This window comes from Triturus cristatus, chromosome 7 (assembly GCF_964204655.1).
Source record: "Triturus cristatus chromosome 7, aTriCri1.1, whole genome shotgun sequence".
Lineage (NCBI taxonomy): Eukaryota > Metazoa > Chordata > Amphibia > Caudata > Salamandridae > Triturus > Triturus cristatus.
The window spans coordinates 569,837,821-569,857,764 of record NC_140590.1 but is presented as its reverse complement, the minus strand read 5'-3'; the positions used below and the strand labels follow the sequence as shown (position 1 = coordinate 569,857,764).

Below are 19,944 nucleotides of genomic sequence, written 5' to 3'. Positions count from 1 at the left end.
TTCCATCCTCTCCTCCCAGCACACCAACATATTGTACACTAATGAACTTTCTTACATGAAGGAAAATCACCTGTATACCTCTCACAAATACTCATAAGCCACCACTTCTCACTGCAAGCTCACTGTAGTCACTACTCTGTGCTTGTTTTAATCTAGTGTTCACCCACTGCTGATTTCCACTACTCTGTAGTCAAGGTGTTCATGATTTGATCCGTGTGCCCTTTCTAATGTTGGACTACGCTTCTTGGCCTTGTGCTACATGCCTGTACGTACCTTCCGCCTCTTTACAATATTCAGAACATTCAGGCTTTGTGACAGCAGACTATGGTTCCTATTCTGGCTAAAAGACAACAATTGCCATAAGCCCTGACCAGGAGTATAAACCATCGATGATTTTCCACTTTCTCAATAAATGTTCAACATCTGACTCGCATTCCAGATCGATGCCTGGCTTTTTTTTGCAGCTTGTACGCTTTTACTGTCAAACACTGCATTTCCTACAACCCCCGGTAACTGCTTTGTTCTCATACTTGCAGGCAAAGGGTGGGTGAGCAAATCTTCAGCAGGCAGATGTTAGGTTGATCACACCTATGACATGTGATCATTACTAAGTTCTCCAATACCCTCAGTTTACTTCAGCATAGCATAGGCCATTGATGCAGTGCTGCTGTTTGGCTTACCCTCAGTTTCATAACTAGCCTGATTCTACAGCAATAACAATCTTGAGAAACAGCACTATTTAGCAACACTGTTTCATGAACCTGTACTATTTAGCGGCGTATCCTGGTTTCGTGAACTAGTACTGCTCCACGGTGCATCCTTGTTTTCCTGTGTGATCACTGAGATCCATAGTGCGTTTCTTCTCCAGTGCAAGTATTGCCTTTTGGTAACTTTTATATCATCACTAAATTTGTCAGCTTCAAAGATTGCCCATACATATATGCCCTACAAGTGAATGTTTTACAAACAGCATATATTTTTTTCAAACATTTGCTTTATTGGTTTGATTTTTGAAAAAAAAAAGCAAGCAATACAGGCTGCTCCGTGATTCCTGTCCAGGGAGAGCGATTAGTATACCCACGCTCTCCTGAGGGAGGGATCTAGCTTGTCAGGTCTCACTGATCGACTTGATATCGCATGGGCAGCTCATCTGTCCTTGCTAAGTGTTCTCTTCATAGTTCCTACAGACAGTATTTTTACCAAATATTGTGGGTGAGGAAACTACTGAGCTTCCCTCCTACTATGTGGGTATCCAGAGTGCTTTACCCTAGAACTCGTTCAGTATTAACGTTATCTGAATGTCTTGCAGGCCATGAATGCTAAATTTACTTGAGTGCATGTTCTACATTAGCTTTGAGTCCTTTTGCAGAGCTCCCCCATTTGATCCCTCCTCTCCACTGTCTCCCTGTGTGATCAGGGGCAGCTCTGCTACCAACAATAGTTTCTTTGGTCTACCTTGTTACAAGCAAGTGACAGATCCATGACAACTTGACATTGCTACATGTTGTGGCAACAGAAAGCCGTATACACAAGTAGGAATCCTAAAGAAGCTCAGCTGTTTGTAGCAGCTTTTTGTTTTATTTTATTTGGGTGCCATACCTAAATGTTTTTATTTAAAACTTTCACAACAGATCACGCCTTCAACTTCAAAAATGTGCTACAACAATTTTAGGTCTAGCTTTACAGGACAGCTGTTGCCAGACCTTTGAGATCAATTTAAAAAGAGCTTTATGAAGCACTACTAAGATGAACACTGAAAGGGGTTTATATTCTGAGCCCCTTACATAAGACCACAAGCAGGGGCTTTATATTGTGAACCCACTGACAAATGCAGCAGCAAAGGATTGCACATAGTGAACTCCGAACTCTCTGACAAATACAACGGGAAGGGACTTGTATCAAACTCTTTTACAAATACCATAGTAAAAGGCTGTAAATTTTTAACTATTTGACAAATATACTCCTTTGGTCAAGTCTCTGATAAACGTAATAGGAAAGTGTTTAGTAATTATATTCGTTTTTAGTTCCAGCTACAACTGGAGAGTTAAGAGTTAAAGTTCAAGTCAATATGTACTTTGGGACTGCCTAAATAGTTTAATGGGTCTATAGCAAGAGGCAACATTGTCATGTTATGTTCATGTTAAAGCTAACATGTTGTACTGATACTTAAATGTGGTGATAAAGAAAAAAGCCCCTTATTTTACATTGCAGATGACTTGACAAAGCCTAGACAAACTTTTTGATCAAGAAAAGCCTTATATAGTCCAACAGATTCAAATAGGACCATTGATATTTTTTACAATTGCGCTGCTGCAAACATTTTCACATGGTATCTCACACAGAACGGAAGGAGACTACATTTACAGGGATGTTTGCCCTCTGTGATATTTCTTTGGGGAGTGTGACTTGCACTATGGTTAATCAGAAAGGTTCCTACACGTTTCAATTTTAATTCCACAAGAAATCTTGTAACAATTTGTCATTTTGATTATGGTACCAAGTTGTGTGTTAACCCCTTGTGTGCCCATGACGAGCTGGACTCGTCATGGGCCGCGGTTGCGCTGTGCCCATGACGAGTCCAGCTAGTCATGAACCCCGCCCGCTAATGCAACGGCCGGCACAGGGCGGGGAAAGGGCGTGGCACACAAGGGGTTAAAGTACTTTTTCTAGATATTAATTTATTGTGCTATATCGTTCCAGTTTTCTGGCTCACATTACCTCCCTGAGTCAACCTTGGAAGGACTGCTCTGTCTAGTTACCCTTCAAGACAAGTTCCAGAAAGAGGTCTTGGTCCTCAGTTTGCAGGTTTGGGATACAGAGTCCCCTTGACATAAGTGGCAAAATACGCACTAGTGTTTTGCTGGTGAGTGACCTGGACGTGCTCCTGCTTCCTCGCGCTGATTGGCCAGAAGCAGCATGGAGGTTAGGCCAGGATCATGGAAGAAGCGGGGTGAGGACGTTGAGAGGAGAGTCGAGGCGGGAGATGTCAGAGGACGCAGGAGCACAGATGGAGGCCATAATCGTGATGGGGTCGAGAGCAGAAGTCAGAGTCCCAACGACGAAGCGGCAGAGACTAAAGAACAAGGAAGCAGAGTAACAAGTGACTACCGGGTCCATTAACCAGCACCAAGAGACCCTGAAGGAAGGCGTTCTGGACGAGGCTGCCGTGACTATGGCCTGCAGTCATGGCCTCAGGCAAGTGCACTCCATAAGCGTGTGTCTAGTGGGAATGGGACTCACGCTGTGGGCCACTGGAGCTTTATGGTAAAGAGTCGTGCATGCTGGCTATACAGGGCTTCGAGTTGAAGAGTCAGCTGGATTATAAAGCAACATGTCTATATCACTATCTTCTAGGTTACGTCCCAGAAATAGGAGGTTTCTTGGAATGCAGAAAAGGATCGTCTTATGGCTGCTTTGACCCAGTGTGATGGGATTTTACTGTGATTCACGGGTTTTTCCTACAGTACACAGGGGTGTCTGGTGGAGGTCCACTACAGCAGCCGTGCATTTATGTTTCCCTGAGGGTTTCATAAAAGAGAAGATGGACGGACTATATGGAGAAGAATCAGAGATCGTCGCCCACTGAAGGAGTGACCTTAACTCTTCACCTCAGCTATTGTTTAATAATCGACCTGGAATCATTCTAAAAAATAATAAAACTAAAGTGACAAAGCATATTTTATCGGGTTTCAACTCTCTTGTACTGTCACAGGGCTTTAGATTATGCACTCTGAACAATGCAATAGTAACATAATTACATTATGACCAGTCTATCAAATAGAGGAGGAAGATTTTTTCACATTCTTAACGCTGTGACAAATATTACAGGACGGAGTTTTACATTTTGAACATGACAAATATAGAGGACGTTTTTTAGGTCTTGCCGTGGCAAATGCTTGGTGTTTCCAGAGGAAGACATCACATTCATATGAATGTATACTATAGGTCTGCATAAAATGTCTGAGTCAGGGAAAGAATTACATTTACGTTCATGTTAGCGTCAATAGGATTACTTTATTAATTTTTAAATGTGACGATAAAGGCAGTAGAACTCTCATTTAAAACGGTCAATAGCATAACAAAGACTTAACCTTTTTTATTGTGAAAAACCTCATGTTTTCAAATAGGCCATTATAGGACGACTGGGAGTCTTACAATTACAGCTCGTCACATGGTACCTCGCAGATAACAGAAGCAGACTACATTTACAGGCAAGTTGACCCCTGTGATATTTCTTTAGGGTATGTGATTAACACTCTGTTTAATCTGCTAGAACCCTTCAGTAGGGGTTCCAATTTATATTTTCACCTAAAAACTGTAAATAGTTGTCATTTTGATTATAGTATTCAATAGTGTGTACATTACAATACTTTTCCTTTTAATAGAAAACTCATTTGCTGGACATTCATTTATTGGAGTTTTAATGTTGAGTGTTACTGTGTTCTGAGTTTCTAGCCCACAGCACCTCACTGAATCAGTTTATACTGCGCAACCCATCTACCTACACAGTCAAGAGTTAAATGGGACACTTGGTGTCCAGTTTGAAAATCGAGGGTATGGACGTTACAGACATGAAAGAACTCCATAGACATAAATGGGGTTAGCAACTTCCAACACTGGGAAACCAGGACTCAAATCTCAAGTACAACAGGAAGGGGTTCTACATTGTGAACAGATTCTCAAATAATAGGAAGTAGCTTTACGTTATGAATTATCTGACAATTGCCATACAAAGCATGTGAACTCTGACAAAAGCAAGATATTTTAATTGGTCAAATGCAATAGGAAGGAGATTTGCATTGTGAACACCATGATAAACACCATACAGAAGGGGGAGTTTAAGTGTGAATTCTCTGACAAATGCAATAGGAAAAGGTTTAGTATACATGTTCATTTTTAAGTTTAGTCACAGTAAATGCTCAATGTGATTACAGGGAGACGTAATGTTCATATTTATGTATACTTTAGGGCGGCTTTTTATGTATACTTTAGGGCGGCTTAAAAAGTTTGATTGGTATCTTAATGCAGATGCAAAAACAACAAGTTGATGGACAGAATGCAGAACAATGTCATACATTCATCCCAGTCCAGAGATCTGGGCCTAAATCCATCGTTTTTTGCCTCACCATGCCATTCCAGTTTGAACTCAGCCATATGCAAATCAGTCTTGACCCTGTGCCTCATGGGAAGAGTCCAGCCTGAACTGCCAAACCAGGTCCTCCCTGGACTGGAAACAAGCATCCTAGGACCGGTTTCGGGGTTTCACCCCTCTTCAGCCAGGATAGCTTGATTCCAGTGGCATGGAGAGCACAGGACCACGTCTGAACTGGGGTGGCGGAGTGAGCTAAAGAATGGTGATGTATTAAACCCAGATCAGTTGACTTGGGGTGAGTGCTTGCAATGTTCAACACTCCCGTCCATCATCCCCTTTGGTTTTGCTCTGCGCTATCTTAATGCAGAGACAATAGGGTCGGGTTTATGTTCATGCTACAACCAAAAGGTTCACTTTATTTTTTTTTTTATGTGCTGACAAAGGTTGTAGGCCTCTTATTTTACATTGTAAGTGGCTTCACAAAGCCTACAGGCCTAACCTCGCAGATCATGAAAACTGTAGGTTTTACAATATGCCCATATAGGGCATTACCGGTTTTTAGGGTAGAGCCTGCTGGTATACAAATTGTCACCTGGTTCTTGCCCCCGCAACATTTCTTTGCTGTATGTACGATGTGCAGCGTACAGTTTTGCAAGGCCAGATAAGAAGGGGTTTTAATTTGCAATTCCACACAAAATATGGCAAATATTTGTAATTTTGTGGGCAGGATTTAGTTGCCTGTTCATTATCGTACCACATCACCTCAATGAGCTTGTCTTGAACTCCCCTTTCTCACTAGATTCAAGTGCTAAAAGGAGTACTTGGTCCCCAATTTCAGGGACCGAGGTAGAAAGACTCAAAAACATGGAACAAGAAGAACAACCCACCCAGACACAATGGAGTCCTGGTAACTGCCAAATTCCCCGGGACAACTTGAACTGTACTTCACAAATATAATAGTAAGGGGTTTTCACACTGTAAGCTCCTTGTCAAATACAGTAGGAAGAAGTTTTATATTGTGATCTCTGACAAACTTCATAGAAATGGGTTCTACGTGGTGAACTCTCTGACAAATACAACGGGAACGAGCATTACATTGTGAACTCTGTCAAATTCAACCAAAAAAGGCTTTACATGGTTAACTCTCTGAAAAATAGAATAGGAAGGAGTTTAATATTGTAAACTCAATGACAAACACCCTGTGTAGGGGCTTTACATTTTTAACCATCTGAAAATGATGTCAGGGAGGGGTAATTACATTGTGAACTCCCTGGCAAATGCACCAAGAAGGTGTTTAATATTCATGTCCTTTATCATAGTCTGGCACAAGATTTAACGTTCATGTCAACGTAACTCTTAGTCTTCATAAATGTTTTATAGGTTTCTCTAAAGAGACGCCACACTGCCTTATTTCTTTTTGCGTCAAAGTCAACAGGTTTGATTTACTGATTATTAAATGCAATGACAAGGGCAGTAGACCACTCATTTTACTGTGTGATTGACTTGGCAAAGCCTGTAGACTTAACCTTTTAGATTGGGAAAACCTCATGTTTTTGATTAGACCAACATAGGAGCTTTGCAGTTGTTTAGGATTAACTGTTGGTGCACAAATTATCACAAGGTAACTCACAGATAACAGGAGCACAGTACATTTACAAGATTATTTGGCAAATTACATTTTTGGGGGATGTGATTAGCACCCTAGTTAATCTGCAAGGTTCCTAGGAGATGGATTCAAATGTTTCATTCCACCTGAAATCATGTAAATATTTGTCATTTTGGGACCAGTATTTTAGCAGTGCATGTATAAAAATATTTTCCTGAATAAAAAAAAAAGTATTGGCTGAACATCAATTGATTTAGGTTAGGGCAAAACTTTTATTACACCGGTGGAATTGCCGTAATTTCTGGCTTTTCATGTTATGTTTTTCTGGCATTAAGGCACTTTGCACAATTGGGGGTCAATCTAGTAAAAATCCTATTGCAGCAACACTAGCACATGGTAAACGGTCAGAATGTGAGCAGCTCTTGTTCACAGCACTTGTGTTTTTTGTGCTATTATTTTAGGAAAAATATCTCCCGTGTGTCCAAAATTAACATAAGTATGCATTATGCACTGAAATATAGAAATACCACAAATACTGCACACACCTAGATATTCTGTGTTGCTCAGTTCTTGGTTTTTAGCTCACAACAGCTCCCTGAATCAGCCTTGAACAGCTCTGCCTCAATACTCGTAACATCAGGTTTTTCATTGTGAACTCTTTGACAAATGCAACAAGATGGTGCTTATGCTGTAAACTGACAAACGCAAGCAGAAAGTGTTTTACACTGAGAACTCTGTTGAAACCACAAAAGAAATAACTTTGTGCACTGACTGACGAACACCACGTGGAGGGGTTATATGCTGTTTAACACCATGAGTCCTTCTGACTGAGATCTCTAATTCAGGTAGTGCTAAAAATGTGTTTTGATATTGGATGGCATAAGCTAAGGTTTTAAGATGTATTGTGACACAATTTACCGGACAGCTCATTAAAGAGAAAACACTGAATGTGCATTATCTACGTATTCTGGTCGCTGCCGAGGGCAATAGCAATTGATAAAGGTCTCGAACCAGAGTCGAAGGTAAGGCAGAAGGGCAAAAAAAAAAACATTAGAACATTCCACCCACTGGTGAGCGAATGTTCCAAATTAAAAAAAGAGAGAAACAGAGGATTGAAGCAGAAGGTCTGTCCCTGCCATGATTGGTTCTCAATCACTCTATTGTCTTCAATGGAGCTCTCAACATTTCAATGTTTTAGTACGAATTATTATGTAGTCTTGGGGATTCATTACCGTTTATTTAACCCCTTCAGTTGTTTACTTCATTTATTTGGCTTTATTTATGTACTATTTTAACTATGCCATTGATAATCAGTTCCTGATATAACAAAATGGTATTGACCGAGTTATCCTTAAACTTCCTTACGTTGCATGCTGGACGAGTTGAATGCAGATGAAACAGAAGTATTCATTTCAAGCAATAATCCGTAGACCTGGATCTCTGGTTATCACTGGTTTTTACCTGACCCCTCTGCACCGGTTACAATGAAGAAAACAATGATGTTACTATCAACACATATCTGCCCACATGTCAACGATATAACTGGTACATTACAGCCTCATGAAGAGCTTTAAAAACATTATTTCTTGTCTAGAGTTTAAGGGAGAATGTTGGTGACCCAGAAAGCTTTATCGTCATGTTTGGATTATACAAATGTATTCTTGTTCGACATACCAAAATATCTTCACTTATGCCTTCAGACTGTGCAAAATGCAGCTGCCCAGTCTGTCACTAGATTTACCTTAGGATGCTTCTATTAAATCCAAGTTAGACTTCCTCCACCCATTACCAGTGAATATGTGGATCTAGTTTAAGACACTTTTCAGGGTTTAAAGGGCCTTGGTGGCACATCTATTGACTTTTTCAGCTCGATGTGCCTATACATGCTTTGTTCCACTTCTTGGCCCAAAGCCTATTGGCCCACTGAGTCCCTACTTGGTGTTAGAGTTTACAGAGAGCAAATCGTCACTTAGAAATGTAGAGAACTGACTGGGACGAGACAGGTTGTCAGCCAGCACCAGTTTCATTGAGGAGTGATCTGGGAGCGTAAATTGGGGTTATAATACCTCTGCTGGGTATGTGGCGCTTTCATGTTGTCTATAAACATGGAGTCATGGACAGAGGAACAGAATGAAGTGTGTAACATTTCTAAGCAGGCATATAGCCTCCAGGTCCAATGCATCCATACCTTGAGGCAGAACCCTCACTGTCTGTTTAGACCATGATTCAGTGGATATAACACCAGATTCATGTCTCTTTCCCCAGACTATGGTGGCCACCGCTACCTTCTGGCACACATGGACTACTGGTCAAAGAAAACTGGAGAGTTTATGTTGGGACCGTATGTGTTGATGAGAACAATCATCCTATCTGGAATGATCCTTGCTACACCCAGGAACCTGCCTTTCGGACCCTCATATTGCTCTCCGAGCTTAAAGTCCATCAACTTGCAGACTAGACTCCATACCCCTCTAGAGTACGAACTAAATACAGTAAAATAAAAAAAACAGTTCTTCCCCTACTTTCTAGCAAAGTGGTCCTATCATTTATTGTATAGGGGTGTCCCATGTCTGTGCGGATATGCCAAAACCTGCCTCACCGGTTGCCTTTTATTTTGGCCCTTATGTTTGTTGCAAATGCTCCCACGTCCTTATTGCCATCTCAGCTATTCATCTTTGTGAAAGTCAGTTGCCTGTGCACACAGGACTGAAATTTCTCTGTTACGTAGTGCAATTTTCACCCAAACGTATCTCCCCAGATAATCAGAAAAGTTCTCCCCTCATCCTGTAGTAGACCTGTAAGAATAACCATGGGTGATCCAGGTGTGTTAAACATATGGGAGCACGGATCGCCACCATGACTCTACATCTGCCATATGTTACGTCATGCTTCTGTAGTCACTTATTGAACTTTTAGAGTTACCACTGGATGGCAACTGCTGATGTACTCGGGTATTCCCGGTATCCCATAGTTCCAAACTCGACCACATGTGATCTAAAACCATACATTGGCCTATGGCCACACCTAGATCTTTGTGGATGCGTTAAAAGGCAGCAACATCTCTTTCATCCCATTTTTTTTTTTAAATAAAATTTTTAAAAATTGATTGTTTAATATAAACCATAATAATCGTACAGTCACTGTCAAGTCTGGATATACACTAATTGCAGAGCTCTATTACTGTAATGAATCTCTCTTTCCAGTCAGTCTCAAGATAGTGTCCCTATCACAGTAGTTAAGCAATTGGACTATCTTAGGCCTCAATGAGGCGACAGCAAAAGGTATGGTTTCAAAGGAATGTTGCATGGAAGCCAGAGCTAGCAATCTATGTAGATTAATGACTGCCCTCCACCTATCTGTGCCGCTGCTAGAGAAAAACACCATAAATTATCTAGCTATCGAAGACACTTAATAGCATTACCAATGTGTGTCTGTGTGTGCCCCTGGAAGTTCATCCTCAGGCAAATGGTAACATAAACAGAATGATCACAGCTGCGTGGAGGGCAACACACTATTTGTGGATGTACCCAACTTAATTCCAATCAAAACGTACTCCTGACTACCAACATGTGGGTAGATCCAAAGACCCTCCCTAGTGTGGCTCACATAATTGTCTGGCGACAGATGCGCTGTCAAGCCAGATTATAAAAATAGAACCCTGGTAGGACCACAGGAATTCACGATCCTTCAAGCAACCTAAAGCGCGCTACATACCCCTCATTGGCCCCAGTCGTGATCTATCCCTGCCATCAGTGAAACAGACAAACATAAAGGCTAACAAGGGCACATCTCCAAAACTAAGCTCTTGAAATCCTTCCAGCAGGGGTTCCGACCCAAACACCGTATCCAGACAGCAATCCTAGTACAAACTAAAGATTTGCTCTATACAACTGACAACAACAAAGCATGCCTCCTACTCCTAGTAGACTAGATTGCTGCACATAACACCAGTGAACATGAGACACTACTCTCAATTGTATCTAACATAAAGATAACACAGGTTAAGTACTGAACTGGTTTGCATATTTCCCTCTTCAAGATCACAATTTGATACAGCTCTTTCAGATCTCATTCTCTTCATCCAAAATGCATAGTCCTCAGGGCTCTATTATTTCCCCATACTATTCAATCACTACATAAAAACACTTGGACATCCGACGCCAATGTCGCAGCCAGAGAGCTCCACACCTGGATCTCGAACTGCGCAGAAGAGCTCGCTCCGCTACGCAACCCCGACAAACAGCGCCCCAGGAAAGCCGCTTGGTTCACCACCAATCTCCAAAAAGCCAGATGCACCTGCAGACGCCTAGGAAAGAACTGGAGAAACACCAAAACAACCGAAAACTACACCACCTACAAGGACGCCATGGCGGACTACCACAACCAAATCAGAACCACCAAGAGGAACTTCATCCACAACAAAATTCTTGACAACTCCATCCATCAACTCCAAGGAACTCTTCAGAGTCATTCAGGAATTCACCAACCCACACAGCGAAGCCACAGACATCACCCGTCCCAAGACCTCTGCGACAAGCTTGGAACCTATTTCCACCTCAAGATCAAAAACCTCTACGACAACTTCATCGACCAACCACCAGACGCCACAGCCGGCCCCCTCTCCCCAGACACACCAGCCAGCCCAACATACTCGCCTGGACACCGATCACGGCCGAAGATGACGCCTCAACAATGAAAGGCATCCACTCAGGGGCCCCCACCGACCCCTGCCCTCCTTACATCTACCACAGAGCCACGGCCGCCATCGCACCCGAACTATAACGCACCATCAACACCACCTTCAAAACAGGCACCTTCCCAGATGACTGGAAGCACGCAAAAGTCAGGCCCCTGCTCAAGAAGCCAACGGCTGACCACACCGACCTCAAGAACTACCGGCCCATCTCGCTCCTTCCCTTCGCGGCCAAAGTGGCAGAGAAAACAATCAACAGGGAACTGACACGATTCATTGAAGACCACGCCGTCCTCGACCCGTCCCAATCCGGATTCCGGAGCAACCACAGCACCGAGACCGCCCTGCTCGCCGCCACAGACGACATCCGCACCCTACTGGACCATGGACACTCCGCAGCCCTCATCCTACTCGACCTGTCAGCGGCCTTCAACACCGTCTCCCACCGCACACTAGTCTCCAGACTACACGACGCCGGCATACAAGAAACAGTCCTGGACTGGATCCGATCATTCCTCACCGGAAGAAGCCAAAGGATCAGACTGCCACCCTTCCTCTCCCGCCCCACGAAAATCACCTGCGGAGTCCAACAGGGGTCATCATTGAGCCCGACCTTCTTCAACATCTACATGGCCCACCTAGTAGCCATCGTCCGACAACACGGCCACAACATCGTATCCTAAGCAGACGACAGCCAGCTCATCCTCTCCCTCACCAAAGACCCCGCCACCGCCAGACTCAACTTCCAAAAAGGAATGCAAGACGTCGCAGACTGGATGACCAACAGCTGCCTGAAGCTCAACGCCGAGAAGACAGAAGTCCTCGTCCTTGGAACCACCCCTTCAGCATGGGACAACACCTAGTGGCCGACCGCCCTCGGAAGCCCACACACCCCCTCGGACGACGCCAAAAACCGTGGCATCGTACTAGACTCATCCCTCACCATGAACTGACAGGTCAACGCCGTCACCTTCAGCTGCTTCAACACCCTCTGCATCCTCCGCAAGACCTTCAAATGGATCAACCCTGAGTCAAGGAGGACAGTCACCCACGCACTCATCACCAGCAGACTAGACTCTGGAAACGCACTCTATGCCGGCATCAATAAGTCCCTACTCCGCAAACTCCAGACAATACAGAACACTGCCGCCAGACTCGTCCTCGACATCCCCCAGCACAAACACAACAGCCAACACCTACGAAGACTCCACTTGCTCCCCTTGGAGAAGAGAGTCACTTTCGGAATCCTCACTCACGCCTACAAATGCCAACCCAATGACGGACCCAAATACCTCAACGACAGAATCAACTTCCACGTATCCAAAAGAAACCTCCGATCTTCCAACCTCGCACTGGCTGAAACCCCACGCATCCACACAGCCAGAGCAGGCAGAAGATCCTTCTCTCACATTGCAGCCAGGACCTGGAACGAGTTACCGGCAAACATCCAACGCACCCCCCTCCCTTAACACCTTCAGTAAGACCCTCAAGACCTGGCTCTTCGGCTAAACAGATCTACGGACCCCCACCTCCCTTCCCCCCAACACTGCCTTGAGACCATCACGGGTGAGTAGCGCACTTACAATCCCCCGATTGATTGGTCAGATGCCTCTGGAAAAAAGGTTCATATATGCCAATAACATATAACTCTATCTTTAAAAATATAACACTTCTGATAATACAACCCTAAAATCTTTCCTCTGATACCCAAGGAGTTATTTTTCCTTGAAACTAAATTTGTCAAAAACTGAAAAACGGACTCCTCCTGCTCTACCGAATGGGAACACCCTTTCCAGTCCAAAGATGGCAGCTTCTACTTTCAAACCTTGCCATCACTCACAAACTAGTCGCCTCTGCTAATTGCTGGATCTCCCTATAGATCAATATCTCACAACGGTGCCCCACATCACAAGACTGGTGAAACAACAGAATTCCAACTGCTTCTACTTACAAAACCCCCCCCCCCAAAAAAACACTCCAACCTCTTAAGTCCTCAAACCTATTTCGCAACACAAGTGCAAACTTTTGTCCTCTCTCAACGTAATGGGAGAAAACCCCTACGTTCAGGTCTCCCGAAATCCACTCTGACTTCCATCCAAGCAATTCTCTGTGAGTCTGCCTTGTTAAAGGATTAACAACAAACTCTGCAAAAACCTTCCCTGTGTCTCCAGGCGGGGCAGAAATTACTTTTAAATGGCCTGCACCGACACATAAAGCACTACATCTTTGCATGCCCAACTATTCCATAAACAAGCTGGGCACCTTAGGAGGAGAGCAAAATACTCGAAAGTAAGTTTATCCTCCTACCGGGGATCCCTAAAATCAGAAGGACAAAGACACTGAAACAGCCATCCTTATGCCAAACTCCAAAAATGCAGAATCGCCTCCAGGACAGGCAATGACAGAATCCTAATCTACTGACAATCTGTAAGAACTTCAAACCCACCTCTTCAGATCACACCTAGCAATCTAGACATTACCATACATGTAAACAAGCACCTGTCCCGACTACGGCCTATGACTTGAAACGTAACTAGATAAAGCAGAACCATGTGAAAAAGATACCAGAAAGGCTCGTACTACAATCTCTACTGGTCTTTGTTTTTAACCATGCAAAATGGAGGTAAGAATAAATTCAGAAAAGACTATAACCATCCTCATCATATTTTAACTAGGGCCCTACAAACCAACCACACTGGAAGAGGTGTCAGAATTTCTATACAATTTTAATGTCCAAAACTCTGATACAAATGTGTCTTAAACCATTTAAGGACATTATTATCTTGCCCCACAGCTCCAATAGGAGCACCCACACACCAGAAGCATGGTCATGACTACCACAAACCCAATTATGAAGTATGCCACTGGATTTGGGTGAGGATTACCATCATTTTTAATTAACACATAGTCAAGATTACGAAGAAGGGACAGAGGGGAAAAAAGACAGTAAATCTATTGCTGTTCTGATGGCTCAGTCGATTAATCTATCCCCTTCAGGGATCTGTGCTTGGCAGCATGGTCACAGATTTGAATCTTGGTGGGTCTACTCAGCCTTTGATCTTCCTGAGGCCAATAAAATGAGTACTATTAAGTTGGGTGACAATAAACATCCTTTATCTGTCAATAGCGCTAGGAATTTCTTCACCAGTCAACCTGTGCTCTACAAATACACACGCTAGGTTATCTAGAATAAAAAAAAAGACAGATCCATCCAATGACATTGCTTAAGTCGTCTGGTATATTTTACGTCGGATGCATGAACTACAATGCCATTCCACTTGATGTTCTACGTCAATGCTGTGTCGCTGCTCCACAACACATTAGAGGAATCTCAGTCTGGCTGCTACAGTTCTACCAACATTGTCCACATTCATTTACTACACAAGCCTGTTACAACTCTGTGCTCAAGTAGCTGTTGAGTTATGTTTTCCAAAGGTACGTATACTGTTGCCACCAAAGTGAAACCTGGGCATATAGCAGATGTACAGGATTTATTTTTTATAATATTTCAAAACAAAATACAGGGAATTCAGTTTCTATCAGAGCCAGTCCCAATAGGCTTATCCAGATTCTGAAGGTTCAATCTGCGAAGTTTTGGGATGCCTCAGACACTTTGTTACTCCTAGTATATCTTTTATCTTCAGTATGCTGATAACATCCAATTATACTTAAAGGTCTCCTCTCCAAAAGACATCTCGCACCCTGCCTACATGCTAAACAAAGTTCAAGACTGGATGACTGTTATATGTAGTAACTATAGTGGTTACCTAATATACATGTATCTTTAAATATTAGAATGTTGTAGAGTTTATGATTCTAGAGTTTATTTACTATTAATGATGTTACACAAATGAGTAAATTATTGGAAGAGGAATGGATTGAGTCTGCACGGAAAGATTCTTGTTTGGAAAGAGTGAAGAAATTCTTGGTTCAGGGATGGCCATGTGATAGAAGTTTATCTATGCAAGACAAATGTTTCTCGCAAGTTGCGGCTGAACTTTCAATTGTCAATGATATTTTACTAAGAGACGATAAAATAGTACCACCTGAGTGTTTAAGGAGTAAAATCATAGTACTTGCTCAAGACGGACATTTAGGAATTTCCAGTACAGTAAGGAAAATTAAGGATGTGTATTGGTGGCCAGGTATAGATAGTCAAGTTAAGTCATTTGTTGATAAATGTCCTGAATGTTTATGTTCTGATAAACACTGGCGTACATCTACCTCTCCTTTATGTCCTGTTGAATAGCCTAATGGACCATGGCAGAAGTTAGGTTTTGATTTCTCTGGTCCTTTTAATATACTAGGTAGTGATAGTAGATTTTTGATTGTTATGATTGACTACTTTTCAAAGTGGTTGTATTTTTCATTTGTCAAGAGTTCAGATTCCAAATCAGCTATTTCTTTTTTGCAGCGTTTGTTCTTGATTGAAGGGCTTCCTTCTGAAATTGTAACTGACAATGGCACCCACTTTACCTCAAATGATTTTGAAAATTTCTTGAATGAGGTTTCTATTAAGCACATTTTGGTACCACTATATAGTGCTGCCTCAAATGGTTTGGTTGAAAGAGCCAACAGAATGTTGAAAGAAGGCGTACAAACTGCTTTGAATAATGGTTTAGATGTGTACAAGTATATCTGTGATAAGATTTGGAGTTACAATGTGACTCCACATTCGACCACAAAGATTTCTCCATATATGTTATTGAGAGGAAGGAAACCAGTTTCTATGTTTAGTCCATCATGGCTGAAAGGAAAATTGGAACAATGTAATTATCAGGAAATTGACTTGCAGAAAGTTAGGGCATATGTAAGAGGAAAACAACAGTCCTACAAAGCTAATTATGATGCAAGAAAACATGTTAAAGTTACATCCTTAGATCCTGGTGATTGGGTCCTCATAAAGAAACCCATTAAGGTCGGGAAAGGTCAATAAAAATTTTCTGAGCTAGCCAAAATTATAAAGGTCTCCAAAATGGCTCTCATGTTACAAGATCGGGGATGGAGGAATCGGAATGCTGTAATTAAACTCAAAGAAGAACAAGCAAAGATTATTTGTGATAGAATGAAATCTCAATGTAAATATCTCAATGTAAATATTCAGATCATTCAGATTGGTTCAATCTTGGTGATCTGGATTGTAAGGGTGACAACGTAGGTTTGTCTTCGCATTCTTCTATTCCATTGTTAAATGAGGGAGAAGGTGACAATAATTCCATGTCTACTAATTCTTTTAGTCCGAATAACAGAGTTGTTACCTAATATACATGTATCTTTAAATATTAGAATGTTGTAGAGTTTATGATTCTAGAGTTTAGAATGTAAGTTTGTAAGAAATCATTCTGACTTGTATCTTGTGTATGGAAAGTCGTGGGTTTATTTACCTCGGGAATAAAACTTCATGCTTTTGCAAAACAAACCTTCTTGGATTATATTTACCTCTACGATATCTGGAAAATCCTTACAACAATGACTTCCCATCATTTGAAACTGAACCCCCGCAAAACTGAATTCCTTATCATTTCCTCATCGAAATAACCACTTGTGATACAATCCTGAATAGACACACTTGACGCCCTTAACAGTAAGCTTACTACTGTTGACAAAACCAAATCCCAAAGAGTCACCCTAGATAAAAAGCTCAACTTAAAATCACAGATCAGCATTATGGGCAGAAAATGCTTTTAGCTGCATGCTCTCCGCTCAATTAGCCATTACATCCAGAACAAGGTCTCACAAATCGTGTTAAATTACTGGCGCTAGCCAGAATAGACGACTCTAACTCCTTCAACTGGTCTTTCAACTTTTACTAAATTAAATCCTACATTTGCCAAAACGTTGTCTATGCTGCCAAAAGGAATTGCTGTATTTCACAGATACTGGTTTAACTTCACTGGCTGCCCATTGAAACCAGGGCTACATATAAGGCAGTCTGTACTACTCTCAAGACCCTACATACATTCACTCCATGCTACCTGGTTGGCAAACTTAACTTAGCTGGGGGCTCTAGACTATCACAGAATGCCAAAGCACTGCTACTAGCACCCTCAATCTTTAAAAGAAAACCAATAATGGCACAATTCTTCTGAGGTACCAGAATATTGGACTCCTTATCTCCGAACCTACAGACCACCACCTCGAAGTTTATAGACATTTGAAGCAACCTCACCCCAGTTTCTAACCTCTCTGGTTTAGTATCTGCACTAAGTAGTGCCTTGAGGCTTACTTCTCTACCTGGATTCACTGGACTCCGTCTTGTACTTTGCGTCAGTCCATATCCTATTTCTCCATTTTTATGACTGCTACAATTTATACAATACTCTTTAAAATGTTTGGCTAATTTAAATGTACCAAAGTTATTGGATAATGTAATCTTGGGCCTTCTGTAATGTTCTATTTCCATTGTACAGCACTCTACACTTTTCGGTAAAGACCACATGTTTGTATTGTAATGCAATATATACAGTATAGCAATGCAATCATGTGCAGTGATAATGTTTTCCATTGTTCCCCTGCCCAAGCAATCAGATTGTTCCTCCTAGAACGTTAGGTTCGGGATGATTCTTAGCTGAGCGCCTGTTCATTGTGAGTAATACCGATCAGCAGGAGGAAGTAAATAAATTGTCTTCTTCAACAGAAGCAAGATGTTTCCTCAATTGCCTGCATTACAACACTGCGCTATATAATTAATTACATGAGGGTCGATATACAATCTCAAACGTGACTTCCATTCCAAGGTCATCTCCAGCACCTTAACAAGGTAAGTCACACATTATTTCAGCCATAACTAGTAAACATACCTATCACTGCCCAAGCACCCGCAACCCTTCCTTAGATTCTCAAATGCACATTCTGAATGCACTACCATACTCCAGATCTCACCTCCTCGCCCCCTTCCTCCAGGCTCTGGAAGCTCCATCCCAGAAGCGCTTGTAGCAAAAGGATCAGCAACGCGGTGAACAGTAGTAGCCGGTACCTTCGGAGGAGAGACTGCACCCGATCCCGACCCGCCATCTCCAAACGTTGCTGCTTTAGGGTGCGCGCACGTACTGGTGGGTACGGTTGTCACGGACATAAATGACGGACTAGGTGGCACATCGGATTACTGCAGGGCTGTCGATCACCGTTAAGACAACTAGTGTGCGTGTGTGACATCAACAGGACGAGGGAGTTCAGCAGTAGGGGGTCTTTCAAAACAATGGAGCGCCCCCTAAGACTTCAATTGAATTAGGGTGTATTGTTGCGCGCTAACTATCCATGCAATGCGCAGAGGCCGAACATTTGAAACTGAGTAAGCCCTTCTCAAGATGGCCGCCATCGCGGCTCCGAGGGTAAAGCGCCGACTGCAAACTTCGAGGTGTTAGGAGTAATCATTCTCTTGTATTGCTGCGGAGATACTTTTCTGACATTTTCAAATATGAGCTAACTACATTATATATTCTAAAACAATTTTTAATAAATAAACTGTAAAAGCTTCCTATAATATAGCTAGTAAATATCAGAATAGTTAAGAAACTATGGTTGGCAACTTTGGAAATACTAAAATGCATGTTATTCAGTTTCTCTCGGATGCCTGTCCATATTTTCTCTTTAACACTCAAAAATGCACTAATTGTGGTCTTCTGCTCGACCTGTTAGATGTGTCGTCAGTCCCATCGCTTTGTTTATGTATCCTGGACAGGACTTTTTTCCTTCTCATTTGCGCAAGTCGACGTCCACATCGAAATCCTCGGTTACTACGGTGGTACATAATGGAAAGCGTGACAGGAAAAGGTTCGGGATCTCTAGGTATTTGTTGACCTATAGAATCGCAGCTACAGTCTGGAGGCGGGGTTTACCCATTTGTTGCCATGGCGTTCTAGTGTTTGGTGAGCCTAACGGGCCTCCGGGAGGTGGTTATTACGGGAGTGTGTGTAAATGTAAGGAAATAGGCATATCAGCAGGCCGGGGTTAAAAAATTTATTTCGACACGTGTGACTCTGGGGTCAGGTGGCCAATGTGGAGGTGCACGAGCGAATCATAGCACTTACTCCTTTCTGTGTGTTTGGAGAGTGAACTGTATGTTCTAGTGGAGCTTAAATCGCTGCTTTTCTTAGGCATGCACTGCCCTCTGCCATGGCAACGCATCATTGTTACTGCTGCCTCGCAGTTTGCTACTAAATTAACGTGTGCGCGTTAAATGCCCACATGGAAACAAAGCAGCGTTGTACTGCCCTTTAAGAGAGAGTTCGTACCAAGGGAGTAACCAGAACATTTAAATACCCCTACTGTGAGCCAAAGCTCTAATGGCACCAAGCAAGCGAAGCAAGTAATTACGGCCCTCCCCAGAGGAACTTGCTTATCTCTTCCATCCAATCCAAGCACCAATCCCTTCATCCTTTCCTCTACTCATTGATAATCACCATTTCACCTGTACTTTCTGCCATCCATTCAATTTTTCATCCATCATTCAGTCTGCCACCATTCCGTCCGCCCACCCATCCATCTTCAAACCTATCCATCAACCCCATCCATCCATTCTTTCACTCAGTCATCCAGCCTTTCACTCATCCA

The 19,944-nt window shown here is 42.5% G+C and overlaps 1 protein-coding gene across 1 annotated transcript in view; it reads right to left on the bottom strand.

Moving 5' to 3' along the window:
- XYLT2 (xylosyltransferase 2) overlaps positions 1 to 18,502 on the bottom strand; it is a 101,836-nt gene extending 83,334 nt beyond the window's left edge. Inside the window, exon 1 of the mRNA XM_085617097.1 lies at positions 18,274 to 18,502. Coding sequence (XP_085473223.1) covers positions 18,274 to 18,405 — 132 coding nt within the window. The 5' untranslated portion in view covers positions 18,406 to 18,502. The remainder of the gene's footprint in view (positions 1 to 18,273) is intronic.
- Between the last annotated feature and the right edge of the window lie 1,442 nt (positions 18,503 to 19,944).